At 40.7% G+C, this 19,807-nt stretch overlaps 2 protein-coding genes across 2 annotated transcripts in view; one reads left to right on the top strand and one right to left on the bottom strand.

The window, feature by feature from the left end:
• Positions 1–281, bottom strand: part of CRABP1 (cellular retinoic acid binding protein 1) — a 37,422-nt gene extending 37,141 nt beyond the window's left edge. Inside the window, exon 1 of the mRNA XM_079128946.1 lies at positions 148–281. The gene's annotated coding sequence lies outside the window, so the exon portion shown is untranslated. The remainder of the gene's footprint in view (positions 1–147) is intronic.
• Positions 282–404: 123 nt separating this feature from the next.
• Positions 405–19,175, top strand: SKIC8 (SKI8 subunit of superkiller complex). The gene is made up of 11 exons (XM_079128925.1): positions 405–548; positions 3,360–3,410; positions 4,317–4,344; positions 6,552–6,657; positions 7,132–7,304; positions 12,499–12,647; positions 12,879–12,972; positions 13,837–13,930; positions 16,423–16,515; positions 17,206–17,284; positions 18,886–19,175. Exons 2-11 carry the CDS (start codon positions 3,399–3,401, stop codon positions 18,973–18,975), a joined length of 918 nt encoding a protein of 305 aa, XP_078985051.1. The 5' UTR covers positions 405–548; positions 3,360–3,398; the 3' UTR covers positions 18,976–19,175.
• Positions 19,176–19,807: the final 632 nt, after the last annotated feature.

The raw sequence follows: 19,807 nt of genomic DNA on the forward strand, positions 1-19,807 counted from the left end.
TCTTTGATCGGGACACCAAGGGCCTGGATACCAACTGGACACCCTGCCAACACAGCTAAGCAAGTGCAAGACCCCGGATTCAAGCCCCAGTACCGCAAAAACAATAATTAAAAATAAAATGCTGGTCGCGACCCACTAAACTGATACCTGAGCCACTAATGGGTTGTGACTTGCATTTGAAAAACAACCCCAGAACGGATCCGGAAGTTGCCGGAGCTAAGAACCTCCACTTCCAGGAGCAAGCTCCCAGCCTCCCCGCCTCTGGGGAACAGCAGGGCGTGGCTTCTCCTCTCCCCGCCCACCCTCTTCCGCGTCCCTTCCGCTGCACGGCGCAGAGACTGCAGAGGGCGCTGCGGTGTGCTCTCGAGCCCTGCGGCGGGGGCGACAGATGCCGCGGCCCGCCCCTTCGTTAGCTCATCTTGGTGCGCCGCGGTCACGCTGAACCTGACGTCAAACGTGCAGCCGGGCAGTGCTGCCGGTGAGTTGGTCCTTGAGGCCGTTGGGGCTGGTGGCTGTTGGGGCTGCAGACAGCTGGAGCCGGAGAACAGGTGAGCGAGGGTGGGTCCGAGGCTGCCTCTAAGCTGGTTTGTTCAGGGATGCTTCACGGGCTGGGACCCGTGGATGGCTCCCGTGACTCCACTTACCCCGGTAAGCCGCGGTGTACCGGGATCGAGGGGAGAGAGAAGGTCGGCAAGTGGCATCATCTTGCATCCTGAGAATGTTCTGTGCAGCCCCGATATTAGGGCTGGCTTCGCTGAGGAGGAAGTAGTTTTTCCGTAGCTGGAAGAACTCATCTTAACCGAAGTTTTGCAGTATTGGGCCACGCTCTTAGGTAGGGAGCTCTAGGTGGACAGCTACAAGCAGAGGCTGGATTTGTTCTGCTTTACATATCATATAGTATGGTGGATAATTGACGTGTCTGAATACCTTCATAAAGACATGTGTAATGCTTCTGGAGCAGTGAATATCTGCCTGGGAAAATTAGGGGGAAGTTTCCTAAAGAGTGAGGGTGGCAAATGCTGGAATCTCCAGCTCTGAAATGATCTGTCATGAGATAAGATACTGGAGTAAAAAAAAGTGGTGTATCTTGGTAGCCTGTGCTATATAGCTTGATTTTTGTCTTTTCATGTCAGCTTCCTTAACCTAAGTCTCACTTTTCTTATCAGGAAGATAGAGCTGATAATAACAATGCCTACTAAATGGTTTTATGACGGCTCAGTGAGATGATCCCCTGTGTAGAACTTAAAACAGGACCTGATTCATAGTACATTGACAGAGTCACATCCTCTCTTGTCCAGGCTGGCTTTTTGGAAGTTGACTTTCTGCAAGCCTTCCGATCTTTCTTGTCAGTGTTTCTCCTTTGTCTCATGTAAGGCCCAGATAGCAGGGAAGACAACAGACTGGCGCTTCACTGGGCCTAGGGCTAGTGCTCAAGCAGAGGTCGCATGCCCTTTGTTTTAACAAAATTTATTTGGATTCTGTCCTTTCTGTCTTTCTATTCAAAGCAAGCGCCTTTCCTTGAGTCACAAATGAATAAAACACTGCCCACCTGATTAAGATCTCCATTGGCAGGGATTATTTAGAAAGCATTTATGTGGTTTTTTGTTGTTGTTGTTGTTATTCTTGGAACGCCTTTGGTAGCCTTTTTTGGGTTTTCAGATTTCAAGCAAGTTACCTGAACCATATGTTTAAGCTGACTGTGTATAAAATCAAAGGAGCCATGAACTTGGGTGAGAAGAAAAATCGCACACTTTATTCCTTAACCTTTGACTGAAATTTAGCATTTTCTTCCATTACAAATGTAGGCAACAAGCCACAGTATTCTCAGTGTGACTTTTTTTGTGAATATAAATTACATAGACTTTCTTATCAAGCTTAAGTTCATCACACTTTGAAATTATGGTAGTTATTAGACTTGCTGCTAGATCTTGTTATGTAATGTGTTAATAAAGAAACATATGTTATACTATCACATATTTAGTGTTTGTGTTCTTATAAAATTATATTTCAACATGGTATCATTCTTGGCTTCTGTACTTGCGAATTTGCTTGCTAAAATTTATTTGTAACCCTAAAGGTGATACTTGGGAGGTTTTGTAGTCTTTGGAGGACAATGTGCAAAGTGGTATAAAATTTGAGTCATCTGATGGACAGGTCTCAGCTGACACCCTGCCTTTATGTTTCAGCTGTCATGCTGTAAACAAGTGTCCTTTTTGCAGTCTTTGGTGCCATGCTTTTCACATTTTTGTATTTTTTTTTGTTGGTGATGGTGATTCCATGTTTAAGATAGCCCAGAGCATAGTACTGAAATGTCCAAGTTCCTAAGTGCAAAAAGGTTGTGATATGTTTTATGGAGAAAATGTTTTTTTAGATAAACTTTGGACATTATATCAATACTAATGAATTACTAATGTATATTCAATAAGGTGTCTTTAAACAGAACTACACATAAAACATAGTTACATGTTGATCAGATGACAAAAACACTGGGTCCAGGGGCTTCCAGAAAGGTAAAATTGTACTTCCTTAAGGAGCAATGATTTACTATTAGCTAATTTAGTGTTTGTAGCAATTTTATAGAACATAACTACTGTGAAGATTGAGAATGACCCTACTTGTTTTCCTTTATTTTTTCTTTTTTTTGCAGTGCCTTTTAGACTCAAGACCTTAAGCAAGTACTCTACTGAGCTACATCTTCCACCCTGCTTTATAATTCTTTGGGTTTTTTTTTTTTTTTATGTGTTTAAAAACATCCAGAGAAATGGTTTATAGGCTTGCAAGGCTACTAAAGGGATCTTTGGTGCACAAAAATATTAAGAACTCTTAGTGTACCCTTTGAAATTAAATTTATTTAAAAGTAAGTTAGGTTTGTGTTTAGCTAGGCTAAAGATCGTCCTTAAAGATTTTGATGAGTTTGGGGAGACATGTCTCACTCCAACCCTGTTCATATCTAATGCCTATAGGCTCTTATGGTCTTTTTTTCATTGAGACCTGCTTAGATTGTAAAAACTTTGCTATCTTTGGACTCCTTTCATGTTTGCTGGCTGAGTTGAATAAAGTTTAAAATTTGTTTTGGTTTTGTCTCTCAAAAGAGCAGCAAGGGACACAGACTGGTCACCCTTTATAGTCAGAAGAATTTGTGGGATGGGGGCCAGTGTTAGTTGATTCCCTGGGAGAAGGAAGATCACATCACCTGGTGGGGTTTGCAAAGGGATCTCCAGGGACTGGTCCAAAGAAAGGTTTCAGAACTCCACAGCAAAGGGTTGCTTTATTGTCTTGTGAAGAGAAACCTCCTATAGCCCTCTCTGTCCTGATGACACCTCACTCCCCTTACTGAAACCCTGGTGTTGTTTCCACAGAGCTCTCTGGCCTTTGGCCCTTCATCCCTGGTTAAGGAAATGACCAACCAGGTAAGGCCTGTGTTGAGGGAAAGAATATTAGTCTTCTCAGCAAGTTCCAGCCCAATAGGTTGGTAGTTAGGAAACTAACATCTAATTCTTGACCTGTTCCTAAAGAGCTGCATGACCAGCCAGGCACAGTGGCACATGCCTGTAATCCCAGTGGATCAGGAGACTGAGGCAGGAGGATCACAAGTTCAAGTTCAAGACAGTCTCAGTAAAAAGTGAACCCCTAAGAAACTCAGTGAGACCTTGTCTCTAAATAAAATACAAAATAAGGCTGGGGATGTGGCTTAGTGGTTGAGTGCCCCCTGAGTTCAATACCTGGTAAACCCCGCCCCCCCCCCCAAAAAAAAAAAAAAGAGCTGTGTGACCCTGAGCACCTAGTCACTATAGAGTTAGGGAGCTCTAGTAAAATACACACTAATAAGAGCAGATTGGTCTATTTAAGCATTTATAAACTAGTTTAAAGAAGGAATGAAGAAACTTAAAAGAATTCATACACAGAAACAAGGATCAAAACAGAAGAAACTTTAAGATTATGGACAAAGGTAACAGTTTATGCAGGTTGTGTGGTCTTATTCAACTGCAGAAATTAAGCTGCAAACCAGATTGAGCTTCCTGGTGATCAGAGCAGAAAAAGAAAACATAATTTATTGGTCACCTGTTGAGTAGGTGGGTGGCAGTAGGGGAGGGGAGACTATCATTTCCTTTGCCTTCACTTTTTTCTGGTATACTCTACAAATCTTGGATGAGCAAGAATCAGGAAGATTGCAGGTAGTCAAGGCCACAACAGAGGGAGTAGCTGGCCCTAGCCACTATATTTGATTGTGGGGGTTGTGGGGAGTAATTCAGGGAAGGGAAGGGGGATATCTGAAATCTGATCATCAATTTAATGTGGCCTCTGTTCTTTTTTAGTACAGTATTCTCTTCAAACAAGAGCAAGGTAAGGAACCTACCTATTTAAATAAATTCATTTGTGAAAAATGTATTCTCCCTGGTTTAAGAAAGACTCTGTCATGCCAATCAGGCATGCAGTTCTCTGGTGTATTCACATTGCAAAGGAATTGGCAGAGGCAACTAAGAACAGTACCCTTAGAAACAAACAAAGCTGAATAATTAATTTTTTTAAAAAGGCAGAAGTCTAGTGACTAGAAACTCTAGGCTGAGGAAAGCACTCCCATTTGAGGAGGATGGAACTCTGAACTTTCCAGATGCAGGGTGGGAGAAAGAAGTACTTGAACCTCAGAACTCTGTTAATGCCCACTCAGCTTCAGAGGTGAATTTGAAGTCTGACCCTCAACTCTGAACTTGCCTTGGGGTCTCTGTACAGGGTCTTCCACTTACAAGTGCAGACTCAAGCAATGAGATGAATTTCTGCCAAGGCCCCTGAGTGTATGGGGAAGGCTGAGGCTATGCAGCTGTGGTAGGGGTGGGAATGGGAGCGGGAGGCAGGTCAAGAGTCCAGTCTGACATTGTTACCTCACGTACATATATGACTGCATGACCAAGGTGATCTTATAATAGGTACAATCAGAAAAATGAGAAATTATGCTCCATTTATGTGTAATTTATCAAAATACATAAATGCATTCTACTGTCATGTGTAACTAGAACAAATTTTAAAAAATAAAAAATTAAAGAGTTAAAAAAAAAAAGAGTCCAGTCTGAGACTCTAGTTCCCCAATGATATAGGTCTCATTCATGAAAAGGAACAGTGTTTATGAACTAGTCACATGTCTCATTTTTCATAGCTTAGATGAATTAGGGAAAGGCTCAGGGGTTTGTGGGACACCTAATAAAAGCTCTTATCTCTTAGTAGGTGACATTAAGTATTTGGAAGTTTAAGCCAAAAGCTTTCTTCCAAGTTAGCTAGTTTAGGTAACTAGTTTGTTGGGCATGCCAGTCAGCCACTTTGTATGGAGCTAATTGCCATCCAAGTGGCAAACTAACAGGTAACGGTCAGGTGGGGGATTATAAAGTCCTGAGTCTGTGTAACTCAAACAGCTTATAGTCATGTTTTGGGAAGATGACCCTGGAGAATTGCTGCCAGACATGGATAAAGCCTCCGTCTGCACTTGTCACATTTCTATATCCACACCAGGTCTGCAGACCCAACAATGTGGCTCTCTAGATATGCAGCTTGCAGACTTAGATTTAAGGTGAATTTAAGTTAATAGAGATATTGGGTTTAAATCTTAGCTGTGCCCTTTCTTAGCTTTATGACTTTGGGTGAGCTCCTAGGCATTTCTAGGAAGCTTCTAATTCCTTGTCTCTATAGTGAGGATGGTTTTAATAGTACTTATCTCATAGGGCTGTTGTGAGTGAAACAACATAACAGGATTAATACAATAACTGGGCTATTAAGCATGATAGATGTATTCATGGTAAAAGACAGCTCATCTGTTTTCAGACCTATAATGTTTACAGTTGAACTGCTTACTGGTTTCTGAAGATCATTAATATGTGTCTCAGAAGCCAGGCACAGTGGCACATGCCTGTAATCTGAGTAGTTTGGGAGGCCGAGGCAGGAGGATTGCAAGTTTGAGGCCAGCCTCAGGAACTTAGCAAGATCCTTGTCTCAAAAAATAAATATGGCTGGGGATGTATCTCAGTGGTAAACACCCCTGGATTAAATCTCCAGTACTGGAAGTGGAGGGGAATATCTCATATCACGTTTAGGTCTTTTTTTAGGGGGTGGAGATGTTCCCCATTGTTTTTACTTATTTAACCAACTGTAAGCCATTCCAGCTGCTATATGCAGGACAACATGCTAATGAAACGGATGTTGGATTTGGAGTCTAAAGACCTGGATTGTTCTGGTTCTGCCTTCACACCTAGTAAACTTGTATTTCAAGGCAAATGGCTTCTTCAGAACCTCCATTTTTCATATGTGTCCCTATAACTCCAATAAAAGCTTTATGGGAAAGTGCCCTGTGAAATGGATGTTATCTTAGAACTGCAGTATTATAGCTCCATTTTATCACATTAAATTTCGAAGTTGTGTGCATGGAAACTTTTTTTTTTTTTTTTTTTTTTGTGGTGCTGGGGATTGAACTCAGGGCCTTGTGCTTGCAAGGCAAGCACTTTACCAACTGCACTATATCCCCAGCCCACATGGAAACTTTTTAAATGAAGTACTTTCCTTTCTAGCCCACGATGATGCCATTTGGTCAGTTGCTTGGGGGACAAACAAAAAGGAAAACTCTGAAACAGTGGTCACAGGATCCTTGGATGACCTGGTAAAGGTCTGGAAATGGTAAGTACCCCTCCCCTAAGATACAACCTTAGAAAATTAGGGGCAAAACAAATTATATTTTTATATTGCATACATGTATGAATATGCAAATCCCACCATTATGCACAATTAAAATTCACCAATTAAATGTGAAGAAAAAATAGAGGCAAAGATTTTGCTTCTGTACTTTCAATTTGCAATCAGGGAAGTGTTAGTTTTTTTCTAGGCAAGAAAACAATAGCAATATGGTGGCATAAAACAGCAGCTTATTTTTTCTCACCTATTTTCCGGTGATTTGGCTAAAGCTGTATTAACCAAACAAAAAACCTCAAAGTTAAAACCTGATTGCATTTGGTGTTCTGTGGTTCTATATTTCATAGTCCATTGATAATGCATAGTTCATTGATAATACATAGTCACAGGGATCCAGAATTTCAAATACCAGGTACAATGTCTTGTGTGTGAAGAAATCCATTTCTCTGTCCCCTGTTGAAGGCGTGATGAGAGGCTGGACCTACAGTGGAGCCTGGAGGGACATCAGCTGGGGGTGGTGTCTGTGGACATCAGTCATACCCTGCCCATTGCTGCATCCAGCTCTCTTGATGCTCATATTCGTCTCTGGGACTTGGAAAACGGCAAACAGATAAAGTCTATAGATGCAGGACCTGGTAAGAGTTTTATGTCTAGGGGAAATAACAGAGGTCCACAGTCCCTTTTCAAAACCCATAGGTATAGATGTATATACAGTTCAGATTTTTTCAGATTTGAGAGGGATATGGGTCATGAACTGTACATTACATAATGCCTTCAGTGGGGTGGGAAGAGCACTCTACTCACACTCAAATATCACTGCAACTACACGTGAGTATTTATATTGAGAAAAACAGGCTTCACATTAGTTCAGTTCAGGTTTTACTGCCAAATGAATTTTGATACTAAACTTGGGGGCGGGGGGAACGTTTTTCAGAACATTTTAGGTTTCAGAATTGTTGGTTTGTGATTCCAGACTCACATTTGAATAGTCCAGTGTTTTTCTATTTGCCATATTTTGCCTTATAGAAGCCTAGAACATAAAGCACTGTGTCCTCATTAGTCTGTATAGTGCTAATCTTTACTAATTATAATTTAAGTACCTGATTGTCAGTATGTGATAGATATGAAACTTTAAGAAACAAATTTGTCAAAAAAAATTTTTAAATACTATGGGACAGCATTATCTTGTCCATCAATCTTGGAAAACATTATCAAAGTTGATGGTAATGGATGGTTTCAGTGGGTTGGATTACCATGGAATAATCATCATATTTCAAGATTCCCTTTTGTCTCCTTCATAAATGCCTGCATGGCTTTCACCAGCATAGCCCATTTGCCTTCGGGGTTAGTGACTGCGGGAGGTGCCATCTCTCTGGCAACTTTGTGGGTTGATTGTAGAAGAGCTTCTTAGATGTTTCAATGACATGATTCCCCAGTGGGTTGGCCTTCTTATTACACTCAGTAGCCACTGTAGGCTGCTTCTATATTGGAAAGAATGAAGGCCCCAGAGTTTCTAAGGAGGCTAGATGATCTGAAAACTGAGTGCATTTTCCTTCAGAAACAATATTTCTTGTCTCTAATTCTTACTGTTGGTGCTTTTTAAAGAATATGCATGATTAGTCCCTGCTTTGGAGCCACCAAATCAGTTTTCAGAGTGTGTGGACTGGAATATGTATTTGGAAAAAGCTACCTAGATTCTCTGACTTCCAAGATGGTTGTCTTGTCTTTGGGTGGACCCTTACTCTGTTTACTTATCCTGTTTATATTACTTAGAGACCTTGGATTCCCAGACCATCCTGCAGAGTCTATTTGGACTCTGAATATAAGAAGCATATTAAGAGAGGAGGATCATTTTTCACTGTGAGCACCTCTGCCTCCCAGGAGGCATGACACTGGTCACTGCATGGTTGTTGTGGCCATGCTCATATTGCAGCTGAAGAAATGAGTACTACCTTGCTTCCAAGTGAAAGGATGACAAATGTATCCAGCTTGCCCTCCCTGACAAATAGTACCTTATACTGGGTATTCTCCAAGGGCCGCAAAGTTCTAAATGTTACTATTGTGAGACTGGGTACAGTGGCACACACCTGTAATCCCAGTGGCCTGGGAGGCTGAGACTGGAGGATCCCAAGTTCAAGGCCAGCCTCAGCAACTTAGTGAGGACCAAAGCAACTTAGTGAGACTCTGTCTCAAAAAACAAAAGGTCTGGGGATGTAGGTTCAGTGGTAAAATGCCCCTGGGTTAAATCCCCAATACCAAAAAATAATAATAATAAAAAATAAAGGTTACTATTATGAAGATACTGAAAAGAATAAAGGGGTTGGGTTTTTTTCTTTTTAAATAGGAATCTGAATAAAACTGACTAAGACATTAAACAGTAAACATTTATCTGGTCAAGTAACAAAAGTGGTTATTACTATTGACTAAAGAGCAGCTGAATTCACGTGATGAAGCCTAGGTCTAATGAGTGTAGGGAAAATGGATGCTTAGGTTATACATGTTTTGAAAATAATGCATAAAAAATGTGAACCACCAAAAAGGAACAGAAAAAGAGAAGAGATAAAATCCCTGATCCTGAAGAAGAAAATGAGGAAGTAGAAAAAGCAAAACTGAAGGGGAAGATCCTGCATTTGGTCCTCCACCAAGCCATAGCTTTCCAGCCACTGACCTTGAGGAAAAACAGAGGCAGAAACAGAGACCCCTCAACATCAGACTTTCATGATGCCCACTAGTGAAGAAAAGCAACTCTTTGAGTGAGGAGGTGGAACTTGGTGATTGAAATAAACATTGATTCTGAAAATATTAAAGTTCAACTTAAGAGTACAGGTTTAATTGAGGAATAAAAATTGTTCCTTCTATTTTGAAGACATTTTGTAGTAAGAGTTGTGTATTGCAAAAGAGTGAATAGGGAAATGTAAAAATAGTTTAGAAGAATCATTTTATTAAGCTTTGAGAGACAAAAATTAGGTTTTATATTAGTTTTCATTCCTGTAAATAGCTAATTATAATAAGAATAAGAAAACAATCTGAAATGAGCTTGACTCCGCTAATGTTACACAGGAGCTGGCAAAGACCTGATGACACAGAGGTCTCTCTCAAGCCTTTTTTTGCATCAGATTGCCTTCACATGTGGAAAGAAAAAGAAAACATAGTCTTGTTAGAATAAATGCCACTGTCACTTAGGAATAAAAATACATAGTAAAAAGCAGCTATTTAGGCTGGGATTGAGGCTCAGTGGTAGAGCACTCACCTAGAATGTGCGAGGCCCTGGGCACCGCACAAGAGCGTACACACACACACACACACACACACACACACACACACACATTGCAAAAGAGGGAGAAAAAAAGGGGGGGGCAGCTCTTTGAGAGATTTATTATAAAAGTTTTTTTGGGTCTTGACTAGTTGACTACTTTTGAAGTAAATTTTGTTTTTGAATGAAACATAAGTGATCAAGTTACGTAAATGACTTATTACTACTTTGGATGTATGTATGGAAAATTTCAAGAGAATTTTATTTAAAAAATATTCCAGAACGTGGTGACCCATCTGGTCTAAAAACCCTTGTCCACCAAGAGGCAAGCTGATAGAGGCCTGTCCTCCTTTGCTGGCCTGTGGGCTAAGTAAAGGGCAAGGGAGGACCACAGTCACAACCTACTTGAACTCTGCCCCAGGGGTGAGGAAGGTGACTTGAGAATTAACCATTTTCTTCAGAAGTACTTTTTCTGGAAAGGGGCCCAGCTTCAGGGTTGGGTGTTCCCATGTAAGACTAGGATGAGAAAAGTGACCCAGGCAAGCAGTAGAAATTAGACTGTTTCTTGGCCTATAGAACCTGATCCAGTTCCCAAAGCTCTTAAGGATTGCCTTTGAAGGGCAGAGATGCCTGCATAGTTGGAAAAAGAAGTGCTGAAATACCAGTAGTGGTCCATATCGAAACACACAGTACTTGTGCTTATCCAGGTTCCACGTGAGTCTGGAGAGCCTCACATACTGCCATGGCTCAGCAATGCTTGAACCAAATTCTGTTTTTTTTAGCGCATTATAGTTATACATAGTGGTTGGGTTCATTTTGACAAAATCATACATGCATGGAATTTGATTTCAGTCCTTTTTTTCTTCCCTTTCTCATCTCATTCCTCCCTTTCAATCTTCCTTTTTCTTTCCATCAGTCTTCCCTATATCTCTGTGGTATCCAATCTTCTCCTCCTTTCCCTTTTTTGCTCTAGATCCAAGTATGAAAGGAAACATTCAACCCTTGATTTTCTGAGATGGGTTTTCTTGATTTTCACTAAGCATGTTGTTCTCCATTTCCATTCATTTGCCAGCAAATGCCATAGTTTCATTCTTCTTTATGACTAAGTAAAAGTCCATTGTGTAATATCCCACATTTTCTTAATCCATTTTTCGGTTGATGGGTTTTTGGGCTGGTTCCATAATTTGGCTATTGTGAATTATACTGCTGTAAACATTGAGGTGACTGTATCACTATAGCATGCTGATTTTATTTTGGATAAACACCAAGGAGTGGGGTAGTTGGGTCATATGATGGTTCCATTTCTAGTTTTTTGAGAAATTTCCATACTGCTTTCTGGCATGGTTGTACTAATCTGCAGTACCACCAAAGTGTACAAGTATATCTTTTCCCCACATCCTCACCAACATTATTTGGATTAAACTCTTAAGGTTAACTGAGACATGTGGTGTAACTTCAAAATTAATTGATTTCTTAAATGGTTCCTCATTCCCTGTTAATTTGTGGTAAATACATCACCATATTACATTCTGGTATATCTTCATATTTACAGCTTAATTTAGGTAAAATTTCACCTGTATAAATTCACCATGAAATTCACCATTTTAGATATGTAGTTCAGATTAGATTTCTGTAGTTGTGGAGTTTTCAACCCAGTACAGGTTTAGAACCTTCAAGCCCAAAGAAGTTCCCTTACATCCATTCACAGTCAATCCCTGCCTTTACCCTCAGTCTCAGGTAATTACGGCTGCATTCTGTCTCCATGGTTTTAACTTTTTGAAAAATTTTCATTTAAGTGGAATGTATGTTAGCATAAAGTCCATGTTGTAGCATGGACATCTTCCTTTTTATTGCCAAGATGTTCCATTATAAAGATGTGCCACATTTTGTTTATCCATTCACCAGCTGATAGACATTTGGATTGTTTCCAAATTGTGCTGTTAAGAATGCTGCTGCTGTGAACATGAATGTACAAGTCTTGGTGTGGACATGTGCTTTTAATTCTCTTGAGTAGCTGCCTAGGAGTGGAAATGCTGAGTATTATGTTAAGTGTTTGTTTTCACTTATGATACTGTCAAACTGGTTTTCAAAGTGGCTGCCATTTTACCTTCCCACCAATGTATAAGGATTCTGGTTTCTCCACATCCTTTGAGATTGTCCTACCACTTTTATTAAAAACTTAAGAAGCCTTTAAACTAAATTTAAACTTGGTAAAGAATTAGCATCTTCACAACATAGTTTTAGGCTGGACACAGTGGCACATGCCTATAATCCTAGCACTCAGGAGGCTAAGACAGGAGGATCATAAGTTCAAGGCCAGCCTTAGCTACATAGCAAAACCCCCAGTGACTTAGACTCCATCTCAAAATAAAATATACAAAGGGCTTGGCATGTAAATCAGTGGTAAAGTCCCCCTGGTTCAAGCCCCAGTATAACCCCTCCCTCAAAAAAGGCATAGTTTTCTGAATCAGGACACTATTACTTTAATTTTAAAACATTTGATCACGCTTCAGTTTTTAAAGTTAAAGTCAAATCTTTTCTCACTGTATTTTTTTGTCCTTCCTTTTTCTTTTCAGTGGATGCCTGGACTTTGGCCTTTTCTCCTGATTCCCAGTATCTGGCCACAGGAACTCATGTGGGAAAAGTGAACATTTTTGGTGTGGAAAGTGGGAAAAAAGAATATTCTTTGGACACAAGAGGAAAATTCATTCTTAGTATTGCATATGTAAGGAAATATTGCTCTTTTTTCTCTTTCTGGTTCTTTAAGTGTACTCTTCCAGCTTGTAGTCCTTGGCACAGATTCTGCACTGGTCTTGTCAGGCAGTTGCTATCTTGCTGGTGTGGTTTGCCAGCCAGTTAGACATGTAGCCAGCAAGAGATTTGCTTATGTTCAGAAGGAATAGATTAACAATATGGAATCTTAAAGTGCTCATTTCTCCATATGTACTTTGAACAGAGTCCTGATGGGAAATATCTGGCCAGTGGAGCTATTGATGGAATCATCAATATTTTTGATATTGCAACTGGAAAACTTCTGCATACGCTGGAAGGTATAGTTCATCATGTTATTTTGTGCAGACTGGATTATCAGATCACAAAGGAAGTATTATTCTTTCATTAAAATGTCGTTAAGTGGCAAATGGGCATAAGATTTGTAAAATATTTAAAACTCAATTGAAAAACTCAAAGATTTAGATTTGTCATTATAGTTTTAACCTAGACATATCAGTTCTTGTGATGGTATTCAGTGCATGTTTTGATGAATTAGCTTACTTTAATTTATGTGTTAATATACCTTAGCCATACGAATGTCTTGTTTCTATCATTTTTGGTTCTAATGAACTTTGTAATGGGAAGATAGCTCCTTTTCATTGATAATTTGATAATAGATGAAAGTATTATGCCCACTTTTCACACTAGTGTCCTCTGGAGAAGAGGACTGGGTAGCCAAAGAAAGGGTAAGGTAGGAGGGAGATTTTATGACATGTTCTTTTGTATTATTTTGAATTTTAACCAAGTGACTATATTACCTCCCCAATTTGTCCTTTACCCTACAACAAAGGATTTGGTAGGAAAATAACATATTATTTGTTCAACCTTAAAATTCAGAAGCAATGCATATTTCCATGTTTGGCCATATCTGTAGGCAGAGGAGTTTTAAAGCAATGTTATGTTGAGGCCCAGCTGGTCAGAGAAGGAAACTAAGGAGAAATTTCTCCAGGAGGAGAGGCTAGAGGTGTGGGTGTTTCAAGAACTTTGGAGGAAGGGCCAATTAGTACCTTTCCTTCTATAACCAAAGCACCAGTGCAGATCCCAATTCTTTACGAGTGGTCATTAAAAGGGGCTTAGTCAGTGGGAAGCTGTATGAGGAGGCACTGAGTCACTAGATTAACAAGGGCCTTTGTGAATTTCAGGCCATGCTATGCCCATCCGCTCCTTGACCTTTTCCCCAGATTCTCAGCTCCTTGTCACTGCTTCAGATGATGGCTACATCAAGATCTATGATGTGTAAGTTATCACGTGAAGACTAAAGGTGGCTCACACCAGTGTCCGTTTTAGGAGGTGCCCTGGAGAGTGTGCTGCTCCCTCCCCTGGTTCTAGTAGCGACTTGTGCTCAGGTCATATAAGCTGCCTGTTCTCCCCGGTCATTCAGTCCTCCCAGAGTCTGCACCCTTGTCTTTGAGCTTAGCATACATATGTGCTCAAGGGCTACATGGAGGAAAATGTGCATGTGGTAGGATTAGACTGCTACTTTTTCTCATGTAGCCAATTTTTTTTTTGTTTTGTTTTGTTTTCTGAGGTTTTTTTTTTTTTTTCCTTAGATTTAAAAAAAAAAATCTTTTAATTGTAGATGGACACAGTACTTTTATTTACCTTTTATGTGGTGCTGAGGATCAAACCCAGTGCCTCACACGCACTAGGCAAACACTGTACCACTGAGCTACAACCCCAGCCCTTTAGCTCACAGATTGAAATTCTTTTGAGTAGATAAGTAGTATGCTGTTGAGGCAAAGGAGCCTGGGTATTAGCTGGCCTACAGTGACAGTAAAAAATTATGGAGCATCCATTTTCCAGCAGCAGGCATTTTAGTGTCCTAGTTAGGGAGTTAGTGGTTTATAAACCATCACACTGAGGGTCTAAAGGGGAGACTTTTCATTTTGTCTGTGTTGACTGCTGGTATAGAAGTGAGTTAATCTTTCTCTTCAGTTCTTGGCTCTCTCACTGTGAGACTGTGCGGGCCCCCTTTCTCTTGATGTTTTCTTCCATCATCCTCAGTTTCCATTCCCCCAACATATGTCCTATACTGTGATGTGTTCACTATGTGTCCTTGTTACTATGACTTGGTATTGTGATTGGCTTTCTCTGCCAAGTGTACTTCTAGTTCCTTGCTCCCGAATGTGACTTTTCAATCCACTGCAAACATCTGTCACCTGTAGGCACCAAATCCCTGATCATCTGTGTGCATGTTCTTTTATTGGGCCTGTGAGAGGTTTTTCAAGAGTTTAACCTGAAGGGTAGTAACACTTTTTCTTCTAGCCTATATCTGGCAAAAAATAAAAAATAAAAACAAACAAAAAAAATTGTCAAATAGGCATGCAGCTTTTGGCATTAGAACTTAATGAGGGTGCTAGTACCCAGAGAAGAGGTCTCTTAAGTTGTACTTGATGGTGAGCAGAGCCAGCATAAATAAATGGAAACAATTCCTTTAACTTCTGACTTTATGACTTTTAGTGCTGCTATTATACTGATCCTCCCAATAACTGGTGAGGTAGCAGCACAGTTTCATGTCCCCCATTTTGCTGAGGAATCCAGGCTGAGGTGGTGATTTGCCAAGGTGGTGATACTGAATAAAGACCCCTAAGTTTTTACCCTCTTATGATCCTATTGCATCCCCTGAAGTTGCTTTTGCTGGTATCTACCTAAGGTCTCTTTCCAGGGGTGAAACTGCTGACCTCAGGCCTTAGGGTTGTTCTCCTGACATAAGTGATTTGGTTTCACGTTTTTCATCTTTTTGGTGGTACTGAGGATTGAAACCTGGGCTTTGCACATGCTAGGTTAAGTGCTCTATCAATGAGCTACATTCCCAACCCTAACCGCTCAACTCTGCTTTTCTTTTTTTTGAGACAGGGTTTTGCTAATTTGGCTGAATTGGCCTGGAACTTGTGATCTTCCTGCCTTAGCCTCTCAAATTGCTGAAATTATAGGCATGCACTAGCATGTCTGGTACTTGGTTTTTTCTTTTTTTTTTTCCTGTCCTGGGGATTGAACCCAGGGCCTTGCACCCAGAGGGCAAGCATTCCACCAGTTACATCCCCAACCCTTGTTTTCACTTTTAAAAGTAAAAATGGCTGTAGTAATTAGACCTTTCTTGTTCTTGGTTAGGTTAAAAATGGTCAGTCACATTTGTTATATAGAGTACATCTTGATACTTGGGTGGGGTGTGCTGGCCTAATGTGGAGAGGGTGCTTGTACAGGCAGGAAGGGGCCAGCCCTGCCACTGTCCTAGAGTGGCTTACTCACCTCTACAGGTTCTGTTTCCTGTTCTTGGAGTTGGCTTGCAGATCCTCTATAGTGTGGTTATTTATTATTTTGAACCTTTAAAATCTCTGCTTGTTAGGGATCTTGGTAGCATCAACACATTTTGAGTTAATGCCACTACAAAAATTTCTCTCAGCCATACATGCCACTTCATTGAAAAGGGATTGTGTGTGTGTGTGTGTGTGTGTGTGTGTGTGTGTGTGTGTGCACGCGCACGCGTGCGTGTTATTGGGGATTGAACCTGGGGGCACTTTACCATCCCGGCCCTTGCACTTGCCATCCTCCTGCCTCACCCTCCCTAGCCACAGGGATTATAGACGTGCCACCACGCTCAGCTTGAAGGGAATTTTTGATGTAGTAATGTGGTCATTCCAATTCTATGAGCAGAGTTTATTTTCCATTTTAGTGATTATATCCTAAAAATTAACATCTGTATTTTTTGTCAACTTTTCCCATTTCAGACAACATGCCAACTTGGCTGGCACACTGAGTGGTCACGCCTCCTGGGTGTTGAATGTCGCATTCTGTCCTGACGATACTCACTTTGTTTCCAGGTACTTAGAGGATTCTTAGCAGTTTCTAAAATGCTAGGAAGGTGAAGATGGTCTTCCTGCATGAGTTGCCTTAGAATTTGAAGAGTGTATGACCCTTTTGTTTTTCAAGTTGCCTTTGTTTTCTGCAGTTTTTGAAGTTTTTAAGTAATGAAGTAATTGTCCTTAGCTGGAACAAAAATGAATTCTTTTGAATAATTAAACTTAGATTTTTCTTATAAATCCAGGCTCCTCCCTACTCTGAGGTATATCTGTGTTCGATCAGTAGCTTAAAATATGTAAATCTGTTTGTGCTTATGGACTCCCAGTAGTGTTCACACTCAAGGTGGCCAAGATGGTTGAAAAGCATGAGTGGGCAGCTTAAAGGCATTGCACAGTGGTTTGCAGAGACACCTACATTCTGAAACTTCAACAGGCCTCCCTCACAGCCAGAGATAGGTGGATATGCCTGGGGTTCCTGATGACAGCACCTGATAGGAAGGCCAGGCAGATTAGAATTTCAAAAGAATGGACTGCCCTGTGGAGAGAGCGAGCCACCCAATGATGCTGAGACCCTGGTCATGTCCTGCATTGAGGGGGCCTCTGAAGATAGAAGAGTCAATGAAGGAATGTGGGATTTTTGGTCAAATTCCTTCCAACTTCAAACCTGTCTGAAACTGCTTTCTAATACTAATGTTCATTTTTTAAAAATAGTTCATCTGACAAAAGTGTAAAAGTTTGGGATGTTGGAACAAGGACTTGTGTTCACACCTTCTTTGATCACCAGGATCAGGTATGGAATAATTAGCATTTCAATTCCTTTGTCTTTAGATGACTGGCATTTTCTGACCACTGGGCCAAAAGTGTTTTTTCACTACCCTTACTGAGTTGAGAATGTTAGGTTCTAGCACCCATGTAGCCAGCGTTCCTGTCAGTGGGGTGCAGAGTCTAGCCATAACTACCTTCTTTGAAATTGCAGTGGCCAGTGCCTGTGGCATGCCTGGAGTCTTCTTTTGGGTATCTCCTGCCCATGACTAGTTCATGAAAGACCTTTTTCAAGAGCTTCCATTACTTAAACATAGTTGTCATCTGTTGTTCTACAACTGTCCAAAGAGGAGGTGTTTTTTTGTTTTAATGTAGTAGAAGCTAGAAATTCTTAGTTGTTTTCCTTTAGTCAGAGTCCCTTTGTTTCAGTCCTTAAAAGGAATCTGTTTTTGCCAAGGTGAACATAAAATGCTAAAGGTATTCTAGTGCATTACTCTTTCTCGAGATAGGATCTCACTAAGTTGCCTAGCCTAGTCTTGAATATTGATCCTCCTGTCTCAGCCTCCCAAGTAACTAGGATTACAGGCATGTACCACTGCACCAGCCGCTGCTTCTCTATCTTTATAGTGCACATGAATCCCCTGGGGATCTGCTTAAAATGCAGACTCTAATTCAGGTCTAGCATGGGCCTGAGACTCTGCATTTCTAACAAGGTCTCAGGTGAGGCCAAGGTTGCTGGTTCCAACCACTGAGTAGCAAGGGTCTAGGGGAACCAGTCATAAAGTGTGTCCATAGGAACATAAAGTTTTTTTTTTTTGTTTTTATATGATCCTATAGATTTCTCCTTTTTGAATACAACTTAACATATAGTTTTACACTTAAATTATTTCCAAAGATGAGTAGGTTATATCTTGATAGTCCACTCCGAGATTTGAATATTTTACTCAAGGACTAAATCTTGTCTTATGCTTCCTTGTGTGGGGGGGCGTCAGTGTGGTCCTGACTGAGGAAAATGTTTGGAGTGGGAGTGAGGCCATCATGTGGCTAGACACCCACCTCAAGGCTACGGGTGACAGCTTGACCATCCAGAATTGCCATCAGAAAGTTATTGAGAGAAACTCAAGCCACATCAATTCTGTCTGGGAAGGAGGTGTGAATCCGTTAATTCAACACACAGCAAATAAAATCAATGGTGCACAATGTCACGTTGTCTAGTTCCTGGGTCTCTAATAACAAGTGAGAATTAGTGCCCCATGGGGGGTTGAGCACAGGAGGTAGGTGAGAAGCAGTTTGTAGTTTTCCCTGTAGGCAGCAACTTTGGGGTGGTTGTAGAGCCTTTTACTTCTGGAGCATAATTGTCAGTTGCTATGGGTTCCATCTTTGTGGCATTAGATTACCCCCTGGATTCTGAATCATTGAAAGGACTATAGATTATTTTGGTTAGTAGTTAGAAATAACATTTTCTGAAGTATGAGAGGGAAAGGGAATGATAATTAAATTGCAGCAAGATGATGGTGCCTGAATAAAGAAAAGGCTCCATTTTGTGGACTCAGAATATTGGAAAGAAAATAATGTTCACTCAACATTTTTTCAGAAAGAATAAAGGCATTTTTTTTTTTTAACTTACAGGTCTGGGGAGTAAAATACAATGGAAATGGCTCAAAAATTGTGTCTGTTGGAGATGACCAGGAAATTCACATCTATGATTGTCCAATTTAAACCTCAGCATCTATAGGACTAATGCTGCAAAGAGAATGTACAGATTGATCATGACATTCCTTTTTAGGCACATTTAAAAGAAATATAGCGTATATTATAGAGAAGACTTAAATTTTGTAGATACAGTATAAAATTTTCCTGTTTTATTGGAAATACTGTTCATACTTTAACATAAATAAAGCATTCTTAATGCAAACATCCATGTTTGTGAACATCTTTTTTCATTTACCTTGTCACCAGAGAACAGTGAACAGAACTGGCATTGTTAAATGAAAGTGAGCCTCTGTCTCTGGAGAGATCTGAGCACTTACTGATCTAACCAGCCTAGAAATGCAGGCCACTCTTCCAGGAGATTGACTCATGTGGGGAGATAGATAGCAGTGTGCTCCCACATGCTGTCTTAAAGGGGCCGCTCTATTTTAAGCAGGGTCCTGAAGGAAATGGGATGTCTGACTGGATGGAAACAGTCTGTAGTTTTACCTACCTGGGGATTCTTCTGTTTGAAATATTCAAAATGCCCCTTGATACACCTTCCTTTTTCCCTATTAATTTCAGAGAAGTCTATAACCTGCCAGTGGGTGTGAGAAGACAGGCTGCCGTTCTTGTTGTCTTTGAAATTCCTAGGCTCCAGACTGCCCATACACCTGCACTCTGCTGCCTCAGGGCTCCCCTCCAAGTACCAGGGTTTTCTCTTTAGCAGTCCTCTTTGAGACTTGGTCTGCATGTTAATGGGGGAAAGTTTAAACTGCTAACACTGATGCCTGTTACTTTTTATTGATCATATCTTCATAGGCCTATGAGGCCATGTGCTTTTCCTCCACTCCCTCCCCTC

The sequence above is a fragment of the Sciurus vulgaris genome (assembly GCF_902686455.1).
Source record: "Sciurus vulgaris genome assembly, chromosome: 2".
Classification (NCBI taxonomy): domain Eukaryota; kingdom Metazoa; phylum Chordata; class Mammalia; order Rodentia; family Sciuridae; genus Sciurus; species Sciurus vulgaris.